This window comes from Aspergillus undulatus (assembly GCF_047715775.1).
Source record: "Aspergillus undulatus strain CBS 261.88 unplaced genomic scaffold BDV17scaffold_3, whole genome shotgun sequence".
NCBI lineage: Eukaryota > Fungi > Ascomycota > Eurotiomycetes > Eurotiales > Aspergillaceae > Aspergillus > Aspergillus undulatus.
This window is the reverse complement of record NW_027396607.1, coordinates 539,944-557,101: the sequence shown is the minus strand read 5'-3', so window position 1 is coordinate 557,101 and position 17,158 is coordinate 539,944. Positions and strand designations below refer to the sequence as shown.

Here is a 17,158-nt window from a genome sequence, read left to right as displayed (position 1 = left end):
TGCCCAAGAATCAGCGTCAACAATCCCAAGGTTCCCCTTCTCTACCTCTCTTCCCATCGGTAATCGGACTCCATAAACGGTGGTGAGGTCACGGGTGGAGGGTCTTATGTCCGCTGGCGGACGGGCGTTGGAGCTTGAGGCGAGGAGTGAGCGAGTCGGATAATATCATCATATTACCCATAACAGTCATGGTCAGGTTTATTATTAGACGATACTGAAGGGCAGATTTGGGCTAATCAGCGCAGACTTTGCAGTCCAGTCTGGTTAGGCGGCCCACGCCGCCCTACGGTGGGCCTCTGCAGAATCAGAAATAAACCACCCAACGCCGCTGGATGCTGAGGTGACTATTATTAACAGTCCGTTATCTGATGGCATGCTTCTTCGGGCATCATTGCTATCCTGGACAATGCTGAACTCTCCCAGCTCACTGGTTCTACCACTCAGAGTCGTGGACCTGGGGGTACAAGTGTGCATTGTACGGTGGAAGCGTTGTTTACCCCGTATTATGATGTATTGGTGGAAACAGCTTGTAAGTCTGCTAAAGCTACCTAGTTCCTTCAGGACCCCTGCTACTCCAGCACTACTGTTTCCCCGGAAGAGTGGTGTAGACGACGTCCCAAAAAAGCTCGTCAAGTTTCAACTATCGCCTTTTTGGCCGTCCCTTTCCCTTCCCTTTCCTCTCTAGTCGTTTACTCGCAGGATGATCTCATGGGGTCCCCGTGGGCCAGCAGAGATCTTTTCTAGTTAGTGAGCGACTCGGGAGATCCATCTTCGCTACCAAGGTGTCTCTCGGAGATGCCAAAAGATAGTAGTGAACAGAGAGCGGACTCCGCGGACCCGACTTCCCGGGCGGTCGCTAGGTAACCGTCTCTTAAGTAATTGTTTGAGTGATTCAGGAAGTTCGTCCGTTCATCTAGGCAGCTTCCAAGCTTGGGATAGAAGAGCCTCGGGACTTTGGGAGAGCCCCTGATCGTAGAATTTTATTCTTAGCTCCCCCCACCTGCCACCCCCCGCCCTTGCCAATTCGGGTCATTCCCTCGCTCGCCCGGTGCCATCCTGAAACGCTTCTCCGCTGTTTCCAACCCTCAGTCTCCAGAAAGTCTGCAGACAGCTTCTTACCATTTCAGGCATGCTCCGTCCCATGATTCCCAGCACAGGGACTTTCATTCAAGATCCTCCCCGTCTGTTCCCAGAAACTATCCCGAAAATGATGAGTCCCTTCGCGTGGTGGTGGAGGCCAGCGATCCCGACCGAGGATAGTTCCCTGGTAGCCAAAGGATTGACGATTCGACGAGGGACTCTGAACTTCCGCGAAGCTTCCAACAACATTCTTCTCCAGTTCCGATTCCGAATCCAAATGCGCACCCCACCAGAAATATATTGGACAGCCAACCGTGAAACTTTCGATAATGGAGTCTGTGCAAGAAATCTCCATGCAGCGGAAAAGCTTCGTGATGAGTTGTGACTACCAAAATACGTGCCCGAGCCCGCAAATCCAATTCTCCAGCCAGTCAAAATACCAAATTTCTATTGTCTGTTATCCGTGGAGCATCAACTGGCGTCGCTTGATCCCTGTTCTTCCACGCTGTGGCGGTGACCGCACCATCCCTCAGGCCCCGTTGAGTTGTTCTCCTCGCCAGCCATTCACATCTATAGGAAGCAGTGTTTCCTTTCCCCCCAATAACGACAATAATGGTAACGAAAGCTCGACTCCTAAGTTTATCTTCCCGAGTTTCCCGATAAGCGCACCCTCCAAGGAACTTCCAAACCTCAGTTAGGTTGTCTTCCTCCCGCACCAGATCGAGACGGCGCCCGTCTAGCGGAGGATCTAAGATGCTAAACATAGCAAACCTTGCATTTGGCTCCCACGCGCTGCAAGAACTCTACAACTTTATTGGACACATAACCGCATAATGTGGGGCAGATCCACCGCCGCCTCCATGACTGGTGCATTCAATTGTCCTTTGAGTCCTCCGTCCGCTGTCCATGCACTCTTATTCGCCCAAACAATGGCACGTTGGGATGCACAAACGATCCTTCTGAGGAACCTGACCAAGGTGGTACCTTAGCAGCTATGGTAGTACCGTACCGAAGTCACGCTGCATTGTTACCGTATAACGGGTGGACTGACAGGCTTCAAGAAATGCTGAAGAGGAAAAGGTCTCCTGACCGACGTCATATCAGTCTTGAGTCTTCAACCCATCGAAGCCGCAGTTCTTACTCATTCCTCAAGAATCATATGCGGTGGGATCTTCACTCTTCCCTCCCGAGCGGATTCCTTGGTCCTTATCATTGCCGCAGCAGTTAGTATGATTATATATTTGCAGGGATCAACCTGACTCTGTGACACTAGTATACCAGAACCTGGCGTTCTGAATTACGGCGCACAGTACACTACAGTTCGTCAAGGGAGCATAGCACCAGGTGATTCATGATGGTTATCTAATGCTGTAATCATGGGACAGGAATCGCGAAATCAACGGTGATCTGTTTTTAGCTGCTGCAAAGCTCAAGGAACGAATACGAGAAAAGCCTCCTTATGGCACAGGGTGACCCAACCAGGGAGTGACGATATGCGATCTATGCAATGCTCTCAAAGGAATCGCCTCGAGGACAAACTTTCTTCAGAAAAATGGCTTGGATGGGTGCCATGTCTGACGAACCAAAACTAGGGGAGCTCAATAATCCCGGCCCCTTGGAAGCTGCTCCCGACAATTGACACTTGATCAGAAATAGATACGAGCTTCGTCTTCTGTGATTCGAGCACGGTTCGGCAGCAGGATGTGAAGACGAAAACCGTGATTCTCGAGGAACTCTGGTCCGGTGTCTCCAGTGAAGGCAAAGACAAAGACAACCGGAAAAGTTGCATAAAGTTATCACGAAGTGGGCCCAGCTTGATCCGCGTTCCTCATGGTGGATTGGAATGACTTGGCTTCTTTGCCCCGAATCGGCTGGCAGGCCGATGGCATCATGGGAATCAGGGGACTGAACGTCGGACGGTGCCATGGCCCTTGGCTGGGACTCGGGAGGGGTAGACTCAGGATTTCGCTTCTGATACAGAATACAGAATATGGCAGTACAGTAGTATACACTGCCAACCTCGGCCAAGCGCTTTGAGCTACAAGCGAGATAAGTGGCTCAAGAACCCCTTGTCACCGTTAGATCCGAGCGCTGCCAGCAAACTTGCATATGAAGGCTATGATGGCCTGAGGTATCATTACACTATTCTGAAGGGACCTCTTCGGCTGGGGTAAGTATGAGATTGCCTGATATGGCCAAAAGCCGAGGTTTTCCGCGCCGGCGAATCCTCGGTCGCCATTACCATACCAAAACCAGCACAGCCGTCGCACCGCCACAGCCTCGGAGATCATTCCTGACGGAGAACGGCAAAAACGGCGCATGAATCCACGATCCAAAGGCAAAAGCACGAAAAGCATTTTCCCAGTGGGTTTGCTGTCGATCTTCAGCCGCGACTAAATTTTTTCCACTGAACATTCCCGAAGCTTTCCTGATGGTCGGAAATTGGATATCGAAACTACCGAAGGCCTTTCGGGGTTGGTGATTTCAAGTCGCTTGGTACAGGCTGCAGAAGCGTTCGGTTACTCTGTATGGAGTTGGTATCACCATCCACACGGGAGAGGAAACTAAAAATAACACCTGACTCGAACATCGCTCCTCACAGAATTGATCCCAGCAACCTGGATGAACTTGGGCGCGAAAGGATCACTGAGGTTACCTTCAGGTTACACATCACTGCCTCAGGATCTTCAGAAAACACAATCTCACGATAAGCGCAGGCCATGTAACCTCGATGATCCCAGGCGTGGCTTCTTAACTTCTCAACGTCTTACCTTATTAGGTGAGCTGCGAGCACTGTTCTCTGGACGATCATCAGCTCAGCCGCTACTCTTCACCAATCATGCAGTTCGCAGGCTCGCAAGCACTAAAAACAAGCGTCTTTCAGACCCTGCAAACCACCAGTTATCGTTGAGCATTGAGCATCAAAGCTGACTCGTTTGTTTTGGCTTGACACCCGCACCTTGCACCTTGCACCTTGCATCGCATCGTGACTACACCGAAGCGGAAGCACAGCCTATCTCTGGCACATTCTTTATTTCTCACCTCCTGCAGGGCAATCGCAATACAGAGTAAGGCACGGAACGAACAAACTTTCTAATTTGCCATCAGCGACAGCTGAACTCCTCGACAGGAGGCCGAAGCCTTGCGCGGCGCGGCTCATCATTGATCGACTCTGTACGGATGGAGTAACACTGGAGCTGGGACGCCCTGCCAGCAACTCCAGTCACCCACCCAGCCTCACGCCCGGAAGTGTGCCAATTCCCGAGTCCTGCAATTTGAATTATCACTCGGCCCGGCACGTTTTGTTTTCTCTGAAGGGATAATCGTCCTGTCGATCAGAGAAGGGTTTCAGTCCCGTGCGTAAGTAGTCTATGTACCTGATCATCATTAGCAAGGGCGAGACGTCGGCAATTATGTACCTGTGCAGCACAGGCTACTGATGAATGGTCGACCGACAGGCCTTCGCGATTGAATATTCTCCGTCTAAAGGCCAAAAGAATCTACAGAGTATGAGCACTCGTTCAAGCCGTTGTCCTGCAAGGTCTACTTCAAGCCTTTCTCCAGACACCATATCGCTCAACCCAAATTCAACCCAACCAAGCACAATCAAGCCTTTAAGAGAATCAGCACAATAAACACGGGCTATCGCACCCCTGTCTTTGCTAGAAACCTCCAGAGCCTCAGATCCGGTTCGCAAAACACCGTTTGTCTCACTAGTTGTGAAACATGGAACTCCGGTTTCTTGGGTTACCATTTACGGCCCAGATACCTTTCCATCTAAATTCCATCTATCAAATGGGCCCTGCGACTCGCGACTCGCGGCAGCAGCTGAGATCGCGCTTGGTCCCAATTTTGGAGTTGGATGCCTCTTTTGAGTATATTGTCCGGTTCTCCCGTTCCTTAATATAATTCAAACAGGGTCTGATCTATTTGTAGATTGTCCGTAAATAGAATTACAAGTGAGCATGAAACACCTTGTAGTGAACTGGTGTTCTTAACTTGGTGACAGCAAGCCGTATGCTTAGTTTACTCCATATTCCGTACCTCAGGCGGAATTGTTTATAGACGGTAACCCTAGTATAATCTACCGAATTCAGGAACAGACTTCTGAGGCCAAATAGACGAACCAGATTTACTCTTGCTCTCGTACATAATAAGGCGCCAATGCCAAAAGTATCACTCCAGTATCCATCTCTCTGGACCCAGGATACCAATGACGAAAATAACAGACGGGACTTTTGTTTTTTGTGGCTTCAGCTGAACTGAATCATCAATTGCCTCTTCTATCCATCTCCTTTTCCTTTCCAAGTCCAACAACTCTCCCGTCCATTCCAGTGTGGAAGGTCCTGTCCACCTGCTAGTCTACCTCGCCAGTATTAAGGCCTGCATACTCTACGTAGTGTCCATCTTCCCAGGCCCGAGTTACCAATAATGAATATGATGAACATAGCGTATGGAGCAAGGTTGGTTTCTGTCTGTGGCTTCAGCTGAACTGAATCAGTCAGTCAGTCAACCCCCATTGATTGACGTTCCCTTCCAACTCCCATCCCCTCTTCAAGTCCATGGAACTCAACTCTCCTCCCATCCATCCCGGTCCTAGTGAAAGCCATGTCCACCTGCTACCTACGGTAAATGCTAGCTAGCTAGCTACGACCTACTAGGTACTATCCGTAACTCCACCACAGCATCACTAATTCACTACACTACTATGGATGGTAGGATGGGGTCGGGAATGGGGATGGGGTATCTATCCATCAAGACTAAAAGACGCATTTTCCAAAGTCAGTGTACGTTGCGACACGCTATCTAGCTACCTAGACTATCACGGATAATGCGGCCAGAGTCAAGAGTACTAGTAAGACCCGTTAGTATGGTATACCCATTGCGCGGGGCCATGATGCCATCCGTATGGTATCTCCCAACCCATCCATCCACCGTGGACGCATACCATTACGCACCCTATTGGTCCCTTCGGGATAATCTTCCCGTTTGGATTCTGTGATAATCGTGTAGTCTACGCACCTGGCGCATAGTATTAGGTGTCTAGGACTCAAGCTCCATTGCAAAGTTTGGTCGGGGCTTCAAATCTGGATAGTACCTAGTTCCGCCGCCCGCGAAACCCGAGCCGCACGTACAGAGGCAGGAAGACCGTTGATCTAGAGAGATAACATGTAGATCATAATCGAAGTATCTACCGTAGGGCTGCTGGGCCGCGAATAATGACTCGGTTGAGGCGTTGAGGTGAAGAATTGGACTGGCTCGACAGTCTGACACGTTATTGCTCTTACTCTGTTGGTTGCATATAGACTTAGTGCAGTGGTGTTGTATTGATGCCTAAGGTGTCCACTGTACTGATTCACGAGTGGCTGGCTTGTGTGCAAATATGTATCTTGTCCGGTGGTGATTGGGCTTACTTGGTTTGGGCCGATAGCTTTTATTCTCCCATGAACTAGGCTGTCGCGTAATCTCTAGAGACTAGAATGTTTTTAGAGGTGTGTTAGAGGGATGGCTTGCGCTGGTTGCCTTCTTAGTCTTGAAGGGTTGTGATGGCTGGTAGATAGCAGGCCTTAAGCGTTTCGGAACAGAATAAAGGAGATACGTAGGATCAGTCACTGGACAGCCCAGCCCCCGCTACCTGCCCATGAAATCAAATTCAGCAAATGATCTGTGCGGTATTGTCACACGGGCAAGATAATGATTTAGCACGCCGGAATCCGATTTGTGGACTGTATAGACTAACCCTACATAACATATACACATCTACCGGGGATAACTCACAACACCATTCAACAAAAGTCCTGTCTCCTAAAGGATGAACCCCTGAAGGTGACGTAGAAATGGCTCGTCACAAGCTCCATCCTGCTCTCCATGATGATAGGGTCAAGCCAAGTTATCGCTCAGTGAAGTGTCCGCGCTCACCCAAAATAAGAGAAACATAGCCAGTCAGAGGCAGCAACAGCAGATGATCACCACTCACCAGCTACGCCACGAACAAAACCTGTAAGCAGTGACCGCCAGTTCTCTGTTAGGAATAGCTTAGCAACGGCTTTTTTTTTCTCGAGCCACTGCGGAGGAGTATCTTGCCAAACCATTCGTCTGTTCCTGCGATGTCTCACATTCATCGTTATCGTCTTAAGTCGCGAAAGCCTAAAGGAAAACTTCGACAGACTACTCCACGACGAGTGCACACGTGGCCCATCTCCTCACCGGCGAGCTGCTTCAGAACATGTCAGAACTCTCCTGGACAGTGCGACTATAGCACACGGGGAACAGCCGTCCCCAGAACCGGTACATCCCCGGCCGAGTCGATTTCTGGGAAGTCAACCACCGCGCGAAGTTGGGCTCCGTGAGAAGAGAATCTTTGCTGCGTAGATGGACAATCTAATTCACATTAGAGGGTGGGTCGGTAGAAGTATTTGGTCTTGTTGGGAAGAGCCTACTTCGTCGTACCTCTGCAGGGCACGGTGATATGACTCTGAGAGGCCAACGGCTTTCTTTGTGACAGTCTCCTTTTTGATCTTCTTCGCTGCGAGTGCGTAAATCTTCGAAAGCGTATCTCGGTCCAGATTTGCGTGGTCACCGACGAGGATCTCCCCCGGCATCCTCCAGCCATGTCTGTCGTAGATGACTTCAACCAGCCGCGTGAGAACGTCGGCCTGCCAAGTCACAAGGAGCTCGCCGCGAAAGGCGTTCATGTGGCACTTAAGTACTGTTACGTCAAAGTTGAGTCGGAGGCTTTCAGAGCACAGTTGTTTCACTTTGTTTTCGAGCAGCTTGTTGGTCATCGTTAATTCTCTCAAAGCGGCGCAGTACCTCTGATGGAAGACCGCATTAGATTAGCCTGCATCCATGCGACCCTACACGCCCAATTCCTGACTTACCCTGAGGGAGGCCTCTTCTGATCTTGGCTTCCTTCGAGCCGACTTGATCTGCGAGCGATAGAAGGACATTCCAGGGCCGTACTTCTGCACAATGTCGACACTCATGACCGCGAATCCAAAAAGGTGAGAGAACGCTGTGGTCGCAGCAATGAAGCAATGAGTGAACTTTGATATATAAGAGGATAACTGCCTCAGCTGCTAAAGAATGACGGCAAACACTTGGATGCTAAAGCGGACCCTGAACGGTCTGTCGCAGTGACCGGCAGCCTACGCTGAAGGGGAAAGAGCGAGTCGCTCGAGACCATCGTGGTCGGCTTGAGGAAAGAGCAAGTCGCCCAACTCCATTTGCAATCGTTCAGATATCACAGAATTAAACTGACTTTCCACTCTGCATACACAGTTCACGAGGCTCCTAGCCTAAAGCTTACTCTCCGAAGACTTCCCGAACTCTATAACCAGCTTGCCAAACTGCTTGCTATCTTTCATGTCCTGGAACAGCCCATCGAGGGCGGCGACATCGCTCAGTTCGGCCTGCACGACGCGCGATACGATAGGATGGACCTTGTGCTTCTTGACGAAGTTGACCATATCCTTGAACTCCTTCCGAGACCCCATGGTCGAACCGCGAACGTCGATATTCTTCAAGACGGTCGGCATCACAAAAGGCATAATGGGCGAGACCGTCATTCCATAGATGGAGAGGACACCGCCAGCCTGCGGAGCGTTAGCTTCTTGGAGACAACAGAGAGAGAATGGAAATCATGGTCGGTTCATACCTTGAGTAGTTTGACAGACTTCTCGACAGAGTTTCCTCCAGCTCCATCGATGACAGCGTCAAAATTCTTCTTTTCCTTGGGGAGCAGACCCAGCAGCTTCTTCTCCCAGCCATCCTCCTTATAATTGACCCCTCCCTTGGCACCAAGATTGATAGACTTCTGGATTTTCTCCTCACTGGAGCTAGTCACGTATACATCCGCACCTCGCGCCACAGCGAAGAGCAAGGCAATCAGCGCGACACCTCCGCCGATACCTGTGATCAAGACCGCAGCTCCCTTGCCAGTGTTATGCTCCCCTGCCTTGACCACCAAGGCTCTCCACCCCGTCAGACCTGCGAGAGGCAGGGCAGCTGCTTCTGCATCTGACAGATGTTCAGGGGCTTCTTCAACCTCAGACTCCTCAATAGTGATATAGTCCTGCAATGTTCCCTTGTTGTAGAACTTGGTCCCTCCCATAATCTTATAGCCCGTGGGATCTTCCGGCCCCTCTAGAGAGTCTTTCCAGCCTACACCTGGATTCAAAATGACTCTTTTCCCCTGCCATTGGCCTGGGTTTGTCACACCAGGACCCGCGCCCACGACAGTTCCGACACCATCGGCGCCCATGGGCACGTCAAAGGTCAAGCCCGGGTAAAGATGCTGTCGCAAAAAGACATCGCGATGATTGAGGGCGGCTGCGGACAATTTTACCAGTAATTCTGTGCCCTGCGGGGTGGGTTGGGGTAAAGTCTGGAGAGAGAGCGGATAGTAGACCTTCCCAGGTTTGCCTTCTGCTTTTCCGAGAAAGATCGCTTTGGACATGGCGAAATTGGATTATTAGATATTGGTTCGTCTACCGACAATATTTGACACAGAAAGATAAAGGGGCACAAGTTTCAATTGTTTGGTGGTCAATGGATTCCTGATTAAAAGATCACATCATCGAAAAGACCCCGTGCGGGGAGGGACAAGCGTTATCGATAACCGAGGCTCCCCGGCGATTCCATACAGATCACGGGCGGCCAGAAGTGACCTGTACAGCATCCCAATTCGACATCCATATATTTGCGCAACTGACATCATGTGGCATTACATCATCTCCGGATACAATTGAGATGCAGGAGGAATCTGCCTCAGCTCTTCCCTCGCCCACCGTCTTGGCATACCGGAAGGCATAAGAGGATTTAGCATCGAGACACCGTGATCGAGAAAAGAGGCATTCGGTGAAAGTCCATTGCATTGTCCGTATCAGCAACAGATACAATCAGATGGATATTGGCTGTCTTCCTAATCGATGTCCGCCGACGGATGATAACGTGATGGTCGCGGATATCGACCACCTCCTAAGAAACAAACCGGCTCGACGATCTGGAGTCGTATAAGTGCGTTCACGATAGCTATACCGTTCGTCTGGATAGTAGCAGGGCTCGGGCTCGCATATGTCCGTCCGCACTTCACGGACGAGCTCTTCCCGTCTGTTCCCTGAGCGAAGGGGATTTCCAGCCCAGTACCAGGAATATGGAGGGTCACTGCTGGCTATCACCTTAGAGGAGTAAAGAAGCATTCTCAGATGAGGGAATTTAGCTTGCTGACCCGATTGAGTAGAGGAAAATGGAAGAGATGACCGATACCTCCATGAGCGTAAATCAGTTGATTTTCTCAAGTATTTATTGCTCTTCGTGCCGGCTTTCGTCGAAAAAACATCACCCTGGATCTCCTCCATTGCCACCAAAGTCGTGCTACAGCAATCACAGAGAGCGACGCCTAGAGATTTCGGTTCTGGCTCTGTACAACAGTCAAAAGAGGACTTTGGATGCGCAGGCAAGCATGGTACCAAATATGCCTCGCAGCAACGAGTTGCTGGGGCAGGAGTTGGGCGTTAGAGAGCAAGAAATGCCACCAAAGTCTGCCCAACGAGAGTGAGCCATCAAGTGAGCTTTTGCTGTTCAAAAAGGGTTTGACTACGCCCCGTGATTGCATGCATTTACCTCTCCGTAAGGGATGGGCAGGGTGATCCTGGCCGTGGCTAGTCCAGGTTCGAAGCTCAATGTGTCTCCTGCGACGCAACGCTGACTGCAGCATATCGGCAGGGCAATGTCAAAAGCCATTGACGCGACTGGTTCTCAACAGCTGCAGCGAATGGTGACCTAAGACGCGTCTAGAAGGAAGCTGCACGCCTGCAAGTGTAGGAGTACACAGAGGGGCTGGGGTTGGATTGCGGAGAGGGCGTGCCAATAACATTCCAGACCTTTCTCGCGAATCGTGCTATTCCTGACCCTGGGGATCTGGTAAGATTGACAGCATGGATACTTTGAAAGCCGAACCCTGGAAGTTGCTTCACTTTGCTGTGGCATATTTTGTATGCGAGCGCGAGCAGCTGTACTATGTGCATCGACAAAGTCTGGGCCCTATCCACAGGGCAGTTGTTCTCAGAGCGAAAACAACGCATTCGATGGAATCAGTATTAGCTACGACAAGATCAGATCTCACTGTGTTCTTCATGCCGTAAACTCCAGCAGTTTGGTGTTGTCTACTCCGTAGATCGAGTAGCAAACAAGTCGCGATATTCGATACTGATTTTCGGGAAGCAAACAGCCACTCCGTCGCAAGTGTCCCTCCTTTGTCTCGCCTCGACAGAAAGTCCTAACGGAGATTGTTATACACACCGCTGGTGAAGCGACACGTCGACCTCAGGAGATTGAAGCGTTTGTGTCGGAAGCGCCCAGTGGCTTTCGCGCGTGGCATTACCCGCATGTTGGTCTGGCCGAGCACAAGGGCTACGCACCATTTCCCAAGGCTCTGGAAGCTCTAAAGTCACCCAACCTTGAAGACTTAATCTTGACTTCATAGCTTGATTTCTTAATTTCATGAGCTCTGTAGAATGAATAGAATAGCAGTTCACCTTAATATATTTCAGGGAGGTGACGGTGCGCTGCTAGCCTAAGCGCTTTACCGAATAATAATTTGTGTGTGTGCGAGTGTACTTGGTAAATTTCGAGAATCGGGGTTTGGCAGTCAAGGAGCACAGTGTTGATACGGGCGTGACGTCGACCGTACCCCCAGTGGTAATGCCACGGCCCCAGCTAATTCGCCGCAGCCTCTTCATTTTTCTCAGGAACTTCGAGCCTCCAGATCTTCTTCTCCTCGACTTGAATCGTCTAGCGCTTCTTCCGTCTCGACTTTGACCTCATCCCTCACACTATCTGCCTCCAGCTTCTCTGCCAGAGCACGTACGTGACCCTTTCGCTTCGCAATCCCCCTTTCCTTCCTGTCCCTGGTAACCCCCACGGCTCGCTAGGGAATCTGTGCCCTTTCCCTCTTCCACGTCCGTCTCGATTCGTCGTAACACGCACATTGTTCCGTGACCTCTGTCTCTAACTTCCAGATAGCTTCAACTCCCAATCTTTACTCCTTTTTTTTACCTCTTACCAACCTTCGGTTTCTACCCATTGTCTTTTAGCAAGCCATCTACGACATAATGCCGACGCCACTCCCCTCGAGTTTTGCTTCGGCCGCCGCTGGCAACACCCAAGACGCCTCAAGCAGGAGGGCTGATGGAACCACCGGTGGAGAATGGTATGCGGCCCAACACCTCAATGCCTGCAATAAACAAAGCGTCGGCTCGAAACTCGGTTCTTGCGACTAATCGGTTACATTCCAGGTCTCGTACTCGTATGAACGGAGCAACACAAACCTTCCGACGCCCGTCCGTCGCCACGAACCCTCCTCACACTCGAGAACCGATTTCGGCCACAACCCCGACCGGCGGTACCTATCCTTTGCACATGTCCTCAACCCTCTCGAGCGGGGCCCGCAACGGAGCGGCTGTCGACACTCGTTATTCAAAAGAACAGCTCCTAGAACTGTACAAGGCGCAGCGGGATACTGGCATTTTGACTAAGAATGTTGCGGATTATTTTGTCGCTGATTGGAACCCGCATATTGAAACACCGTCAGTTAATGGGGCTTGGGGAAAGCGGGATGACCATAAGGATAATTCTACTGGACCCGAGGTGTGTTGGGACCACGGTGGGCAGATTGAGCCTTTAGGGTTGGTGGATATGACCGATGATGAGAAAGAGGTTTGTCTTCTTCGCCTTTGCCAAGATCCGTTCTTGCGGCTTTCGGTCTGAAAGGGTGTGCTAATTGTGTAGATATTCTCTGTCTCGGTCAACTCCCCACTGAAGCCACCTCCCACGAATGCCGCCAAGGAGAATGCAGCTACCGGCGGCCCTGGACGCAGAACATCGATCTCCTACACACAAGGAAATGCGAACGCCTTCAACACTTCGTCTCCGACAGCAAGACCGGGCCCGAGACGTCGTGAAACCGGCGATTCGATCGGCAATCCCATGTCTCCCACGACCGGCGGCTCTCGCTTTTTCCGCGACGAACCCAATACCTCGACCCCGCCCCCCTCTCTCCTGCGTCGCAAAACCGACTTCCGGGACACGACATCCGTCTCCAAGTGGGAGGAGAAGGAAAAGGAAGCTCAAGGCCGTGAGGCGGCAGAGGCTCCTTCGCCGTTTGGTTCATTGAAGCGTAGCTCAACGAACCCAGTGGCACTGGCTGGCTCAAACTCTCCCTGGCCGTCTGCCTCGCAGAGCGCCAATTTCTCGCCCATGGGTGCATTTGGAGCTTTCAACCTGGGTAGTTCCAGCGCTGCGAATACTCCGACTACTGAAAAGAAGCCTGGATTCGGCAGCCTGCGGGGGGAAAGTCGTTTGAAGGGCCTATTCTCAAAGGATAGCCTGGAAGACATTTCTTCAATCAGGGAGAAGCCTTCAATGAGCAATTTGGAACGCCTGGGTGAGAGTGAAGCTGAGGGACGAGCTGGATCGCCATGGGGTGACCAGTTCAAGACACGCGCTGGCCGAAGCGAAACGAACCCCTTTACGGATGAACCTCGCAGCGGAAGCGCGGCCCTTGGAGGCTCTCAGGACGTTAGCATGCCATCTCAAGGAGTTGACCAGCTTGGATTCTCCGCCTTCGGAATGACTTCTAGCATTCCTGGCTTCCGTGAGCTGATGCAGAGCCACGAAAACTCCCGCAATCCAACCCCTCACCTCCATGGCCGTGAACCTACCAGCCCCACCAACACAAACCCATATCAAAGCCCCCATGGTGATAGAGGAGATGTGGACGATGTGGACACTGATGGTTCTGAGATTCAAAACACCAGCCACCCTGGACTTAGTGGTCTGCGAGACTCCGCCGCGTTCGGCTCCATGCGTCGCGTGGGGTCTGGTATGGATCTGCCTTCTATCGACCGCAGCCAGAACTCGAGCGTCGCGGGCAACCGAAGCTTCAGCAACCTGGGTAGCCTAGGTGGCCTTCCATCTCTAAGCACTTCTGGGTGGCCATCTAGCGCTGCCGTTGGCACGCCGACCAAGGATAGGTCTGCGTTTGCTGGTGGTTTTAGCGATCCTATCTTCGGCTCCATGGCTGACCTCCAGTCTCCGAGCCTGTCGACTCTGGGCGGGGGCGGATTGTTTAGCCATCATACCGGAATTTCAGGCACTGGTAGCGTCGGTCGCTCGAGCAAGCTGGGCTCACTCTTTCCCCAGGCTATGCAGGAACAACTACAGAGTGATCAGCCAAGGCAGGATCTAGGCAATCTCGATGAGACGCAGCAAACAGGTATTTACTCTTTTTTCTCAGTATTATTCAGCATGAGAACGTTCTAACGTCTTAGACCTCCAAGCAGAAACTCCTGGTCAACCAGCTCCTGCGACCACTTCTACCTCACATACACCCGTCTCGGCCGTCGGCTCCATCCCGACCTCCATGGTTCCGGAAGGGCAACAGGCGAGCCAGGCTGGTAGTGCTGGAAGCGCTGCCGGCTCGATTCCTACAGCTCAGCAGCGGACCATGGTCATGCCCGACCGGATGCGCTGGATCTATCGGGACCCTCAAGGCAATGTCCAGGGCCCGTGGACAGGATTGGAGATGCACGATTGGTTCAAGGCTGGCTTCTTCAGTCCGGACCTCCAGATTAGGAAACTGGAAGACCCCGAGTTTGAGCCGCTCGCCCAGCTGGTGCGACGCATCGGTAACTCACGAGAGCCATTCCTGGTCCCCCAGATTGGAGTTCCTCATGGTCCTGAGCCGAATGCTGCCACCTGGGGAGGACAAACTGCTCCAACTGGCTCTGCACAACCCCCATTCCCTGGAAGTTTCCCGAGCTTTGGCACGACTCTCACGGCCGAGCAACAGAATGCACTCGAGCGTAGGAAGCAAGAGGAGCAGTACCTGATGGCTCGGCAGAAGGAACACCTCGCGCAGCAGCAGGCCATCATGAAGCAGATCCAATTCCAGCCTGGTGTTCCTGGCATTCATCCTCCTCAGCTCCAGCACCATTCCAGTGCCCACAGCCTTCACAGCCAGCCCAGCTTCGGCAGCATTGCTTCACCGATTGGATTTCAACCTTCGCCTATCCAGGGCCCCATGCAGCAGCAGCAGCAAGGACAGCAACAGCAACAACCTGGCTCCGGCTTCTTTGATGCTCCAGGCGCAATCAGACCGAACCCTTTGCCCAACGTTGCCTCTCAGATGATCGGGACGGATTTTTTAAGCGGCAGCCAGGAGCAGCTCCCTACGCTGCTCGATCGTTTGAATGTGAACAGTCGGCCAGACCCTTTTGCATTCGGCAGCCCAACTTCGTTCGCCGCTCGACAGCCCGATAATTTGTTTCCGAACCCGCAGGTAGCCAACATGCTCCAAGACCGTGCGCGCCTGCAGCAGGAACAGGAGCAATTTGATGCCACCCACGGTGACAGCTTGTTCGACCAGCAGGCTCGCGAGGAGCGACTCCGTCAGTTTCACGCTCTAAGGGCTCAGGAAGGTGAATTCGGCATGCGAACTGCAGAAGGCCTTCCTACTCATCCGGCTACCGCGCCTTCCCAGCCGGTCGAAGATGCTGAAGCGAACTCGAATCTTGAGGAAATGGCATCATCTATTGTAGACGAAGAGCCCGTCCTGACCCTTTCCCAGCAGGTCCAAAAGGCTGCCCAGGAGCAAGAGGAGCAGGAACAGATCAAGCAACAGGCGCAAGTCGCGAGTGATGGTGCCTGGGCCACAAAGGGCGACTCGGCCATGCCTCAGCCATTCCCTCCCCCACCGTCCGCATCACCGCTTCCCGCTCCCGCTGCACAGCGCAACCGCCAGAACGTCGCGGAATCCCTTGCCGCCAACTCTCGCTCTCAGACTCAGACGCCTGTGGAGGCACCCGCCACATCGATCGCACCCTGGGCCAAGGAGGCGAACGAGCTACCTAAAGGGCCATCTCTCAAGGAGATCCAAGAAGCCGAGGCGCGCAATGCAGCACAGCGAGAGGAGCTGGCCGCAGCCGCTCGCCGTGCACAGCTTCTTGCAGAGCAGGAACGTCTCAGCCAGGCTCAGGCTCAGCAAGCTCCTGGTCTCCCATCGAGCGCCAACTGGGCCAGCGCTGGATCTCCGGCAACCCCTACTTCGACGGGCTCTGTGTGGAACAACAAGGGCGCAGCTACTACTGCCAGCACGGCAAAGAAGACATTGGCCCAGATCCAGAAGGAAGAGGAGGCCCGTAAGCAGCGTTCTGCCGCTGCCGCCGCCGCTGCAGCAGCTCAGAACATCGCCGCTACTACGCCTACTCCTTCTTCTGCCGGCAAACGCTACGCGGATCTGGCCAGCAAAGCGCCCGCTGCCTCTCCAGTCAGTGCCAGCGCCGGCTCCGGTGCATGGACTACAGTCGGGGCCAGCGGCAAGGCCAAGGCCCCTCCTGTAGCGCCCACCGGACCTCGCTCCACCAGTGGACCTGTTCCCGTCGCGTCATCGCCGGTCCGCCCTAAGTCAGTCACAGCTGCCACTACCGCGCCCCGAGCCCTGCCTGTCAGCACGCCTTCCAACCCTAGCCGGGCCATGGAGGAGTTCAACAAGTGGGCCAAGTTGACCCTGGGCAAGGGACTGAACAGCAACATCAATGGTATGTTACGAAGCCTTTTAATGATATTTATGGCCATAAGCTAATCTCACTAGTCGACGACTTTGTGCAACAGCTACAGCTACTTCCCGCAGAGGCGGAAATTATCTCCGACTCGGTGTACGCCAACTCGCAGACGCTGGATGGCCGACGATTTGCGGATGAGTTTATCCGTCGTCGCAAGCTGGCCGATAAGGGAATTGTGGAGTCGGTCTCGACGAGCGCCCTTGCGGAGAAGAACGGCGGGGGATGGAGCGAGGTTGCGAAGAAGGGTTCTGCGAGCACGAGCACCCCGCGCGAGGAAGACACCAGCAGCGCCGCGTTCAAGATGGTCGCTCCCCGTAAGAAGGGCAAGCGGTAATCAATTGTGACGGTGTGACTGTGACTCAGATGTATGATAGTTCAGCTGGTTGGCATTTTGTATCTCCACTGTAGTTAAATGGATCAAGGACCCGTTTCCATGACTCCTCTCCAACTTTCTC

General features: G+C 52.6%; 4 protein-coding genes across 4 annotated transcripts; 1 reads left to right on the top strand and 3 right to left on the bottom strand.

Moving 5' to 3' along the window:
* Positions 1 to 2,511: 2,511 nt before the first annotated feature.
* BDV17DRAFT_108196 (uncharacterized protein) lies at positions 2,512 to 3,320 on the bottom strand. Its single transcript, XM_073753802.1, has one exon. It carries the CDS (start codon positions 3,004 to 3,006, stop codon positions 2,581 to 2,583), a length of 426 nt encoding a protein of 141 aa, XP_073620210.1. The 5' UTR covers positions 3,007 to 3,320; the 3' UTR covers positions 2,512 to 2,580.
* Positions 3,321 to 7,466: 4,146 nt separating this feature from the next.
* On the bottom strand, positions 7,467 to 9,538 carry BDV17DRAFT_279118 (putative alcohol dehydrogenase; the record flags this gene model as incomplete). Its single annotated transcript, XM_073759657.1, has 4 exons — positions 7,467 to 7,895; positions 7,962 to 8,095; positions 8,390 to 8,675; positions 8,738 to 9,538. The coding sequence occupies 4 exons, from the start codon at positions 9,536 to 9,538 to the stop codon at positions 7,467 to 7,469; spliced, it is 1,650 nt and encodes a 549-aa protein (XP_073620209.1).
* A 221-nt stretch (positions 9,539 to 9,759) lies between these two features.
* On the bottom strand, positions 9,760 to 11,085 carry BDV17DRAFT_107972 (uncharacterized protein). The gene is made up of 3 exons (XM_073753801.1): positions 10,705 to 11,085; positions 10,551 to 10,622; positions 9,760 to 10,501 (listed from the first exon to the last, which is right to left on the bottom strand). Exons 1-3 carry the CDS (start codon positions 10,796 to 10,798, stop codon positions 9,981 to 9,983), a joined length of 687 nt encoding a protein of 228 aa, XP_073620208.1. The 5' UTR covers positions 10,799 to 11,085; the 3' UTR covers positions 9,760 to 9,980.
* A 795-nt stretch (positions 11,086 to 11,880) lies between these two features.
* On the top strand, positions 11,881 to 17,157 carry BDV17DRAFT_107941 (uncharacterized protein). The gene is made up of 6 exons (XM_073753799.1): positions 11,881 to 11,946; positions 12,106 to 12,292; positions 12,378 to 12,798; positions 12,871 to 14,356; positions 14,412 to 16,679; positions 16,733 to 17,157. The coding sequence occupies exons 2-6, from the start codon at positions 12,195 to 12,197 to the stop codon at positions 17,035 to 17,037; spliced, it is 4,578 nt and encodes a 1,525-aa protein (XP_073620207.1). The 5' UTR covers positions 11,881 to 11,946; positions 12,106 to 12,194; the 3' UTR covers positions 17,038 to 17,157.
* The last annotated feature ends 1 nt before the right edge of the window (position 17,158 follows it).

What these genes read in the sequence shown, in the direction of transcription:
- BDV17DRAFT_108196 (XM_073753802.1), bottom strand. Translation starts at nt 3,006, where the DNA reads ATGGCACCGTCCGACGTTCAGTCCCCTGATTCCCATGATGCCATCGGC.
- BDV17DRAFT_107972 (XM_073753801.1), bottom strand. Translation starts at nt 10,798, where the DNA reads ATGCTGCAGTCAGCGTTGCGTCGCAGGAGACACATTGAGCTTCGAACC. An exon ending in TGCCCATCCCTTACGGAGAG is followed by an intron (nt 10,623 to 10,704) that starts GTAAATGCATGC and finishes CTCGTTGGGCAG; the next exon opens with ACTTTGGTGGCATTTCTTGC. An exon ending in GTTGCTGCGAGGCATATTTG is followed by an intron (nt 10,502 to 10,550) that starts GTACCATGCTTG and finishes ACTGTTGTACAG; the next exon opens with AGCCAGAACCGAAATCTCTA.
- BDV17DRAFT_107941 (XM_073753799.1), top strand. Translation starts at nt 12,195, where the DNA reads ATGCCGACGCCACTCCCCTCGAGTTTTGCTTCGGCCGCCGCTGGCAAC. An exon ending in TGACCGATGATGAGAAAGAG is followed by an intron (nt 12,799 to 12,870) that starts GTTTGTCTTCTT and finishes CTAATTGTGTAG; the next exon opens with ATATTCTCTGTCTCGGTCAA. An exon ending in ACTGAACAGCAACATCAATG is followed by an intron (nt 16,680 to 16,732) that starts GTATGTTACGAA and finishes TAATCTCACTAG; the next exon opens with TCGACGACTTTGTGCAACAG.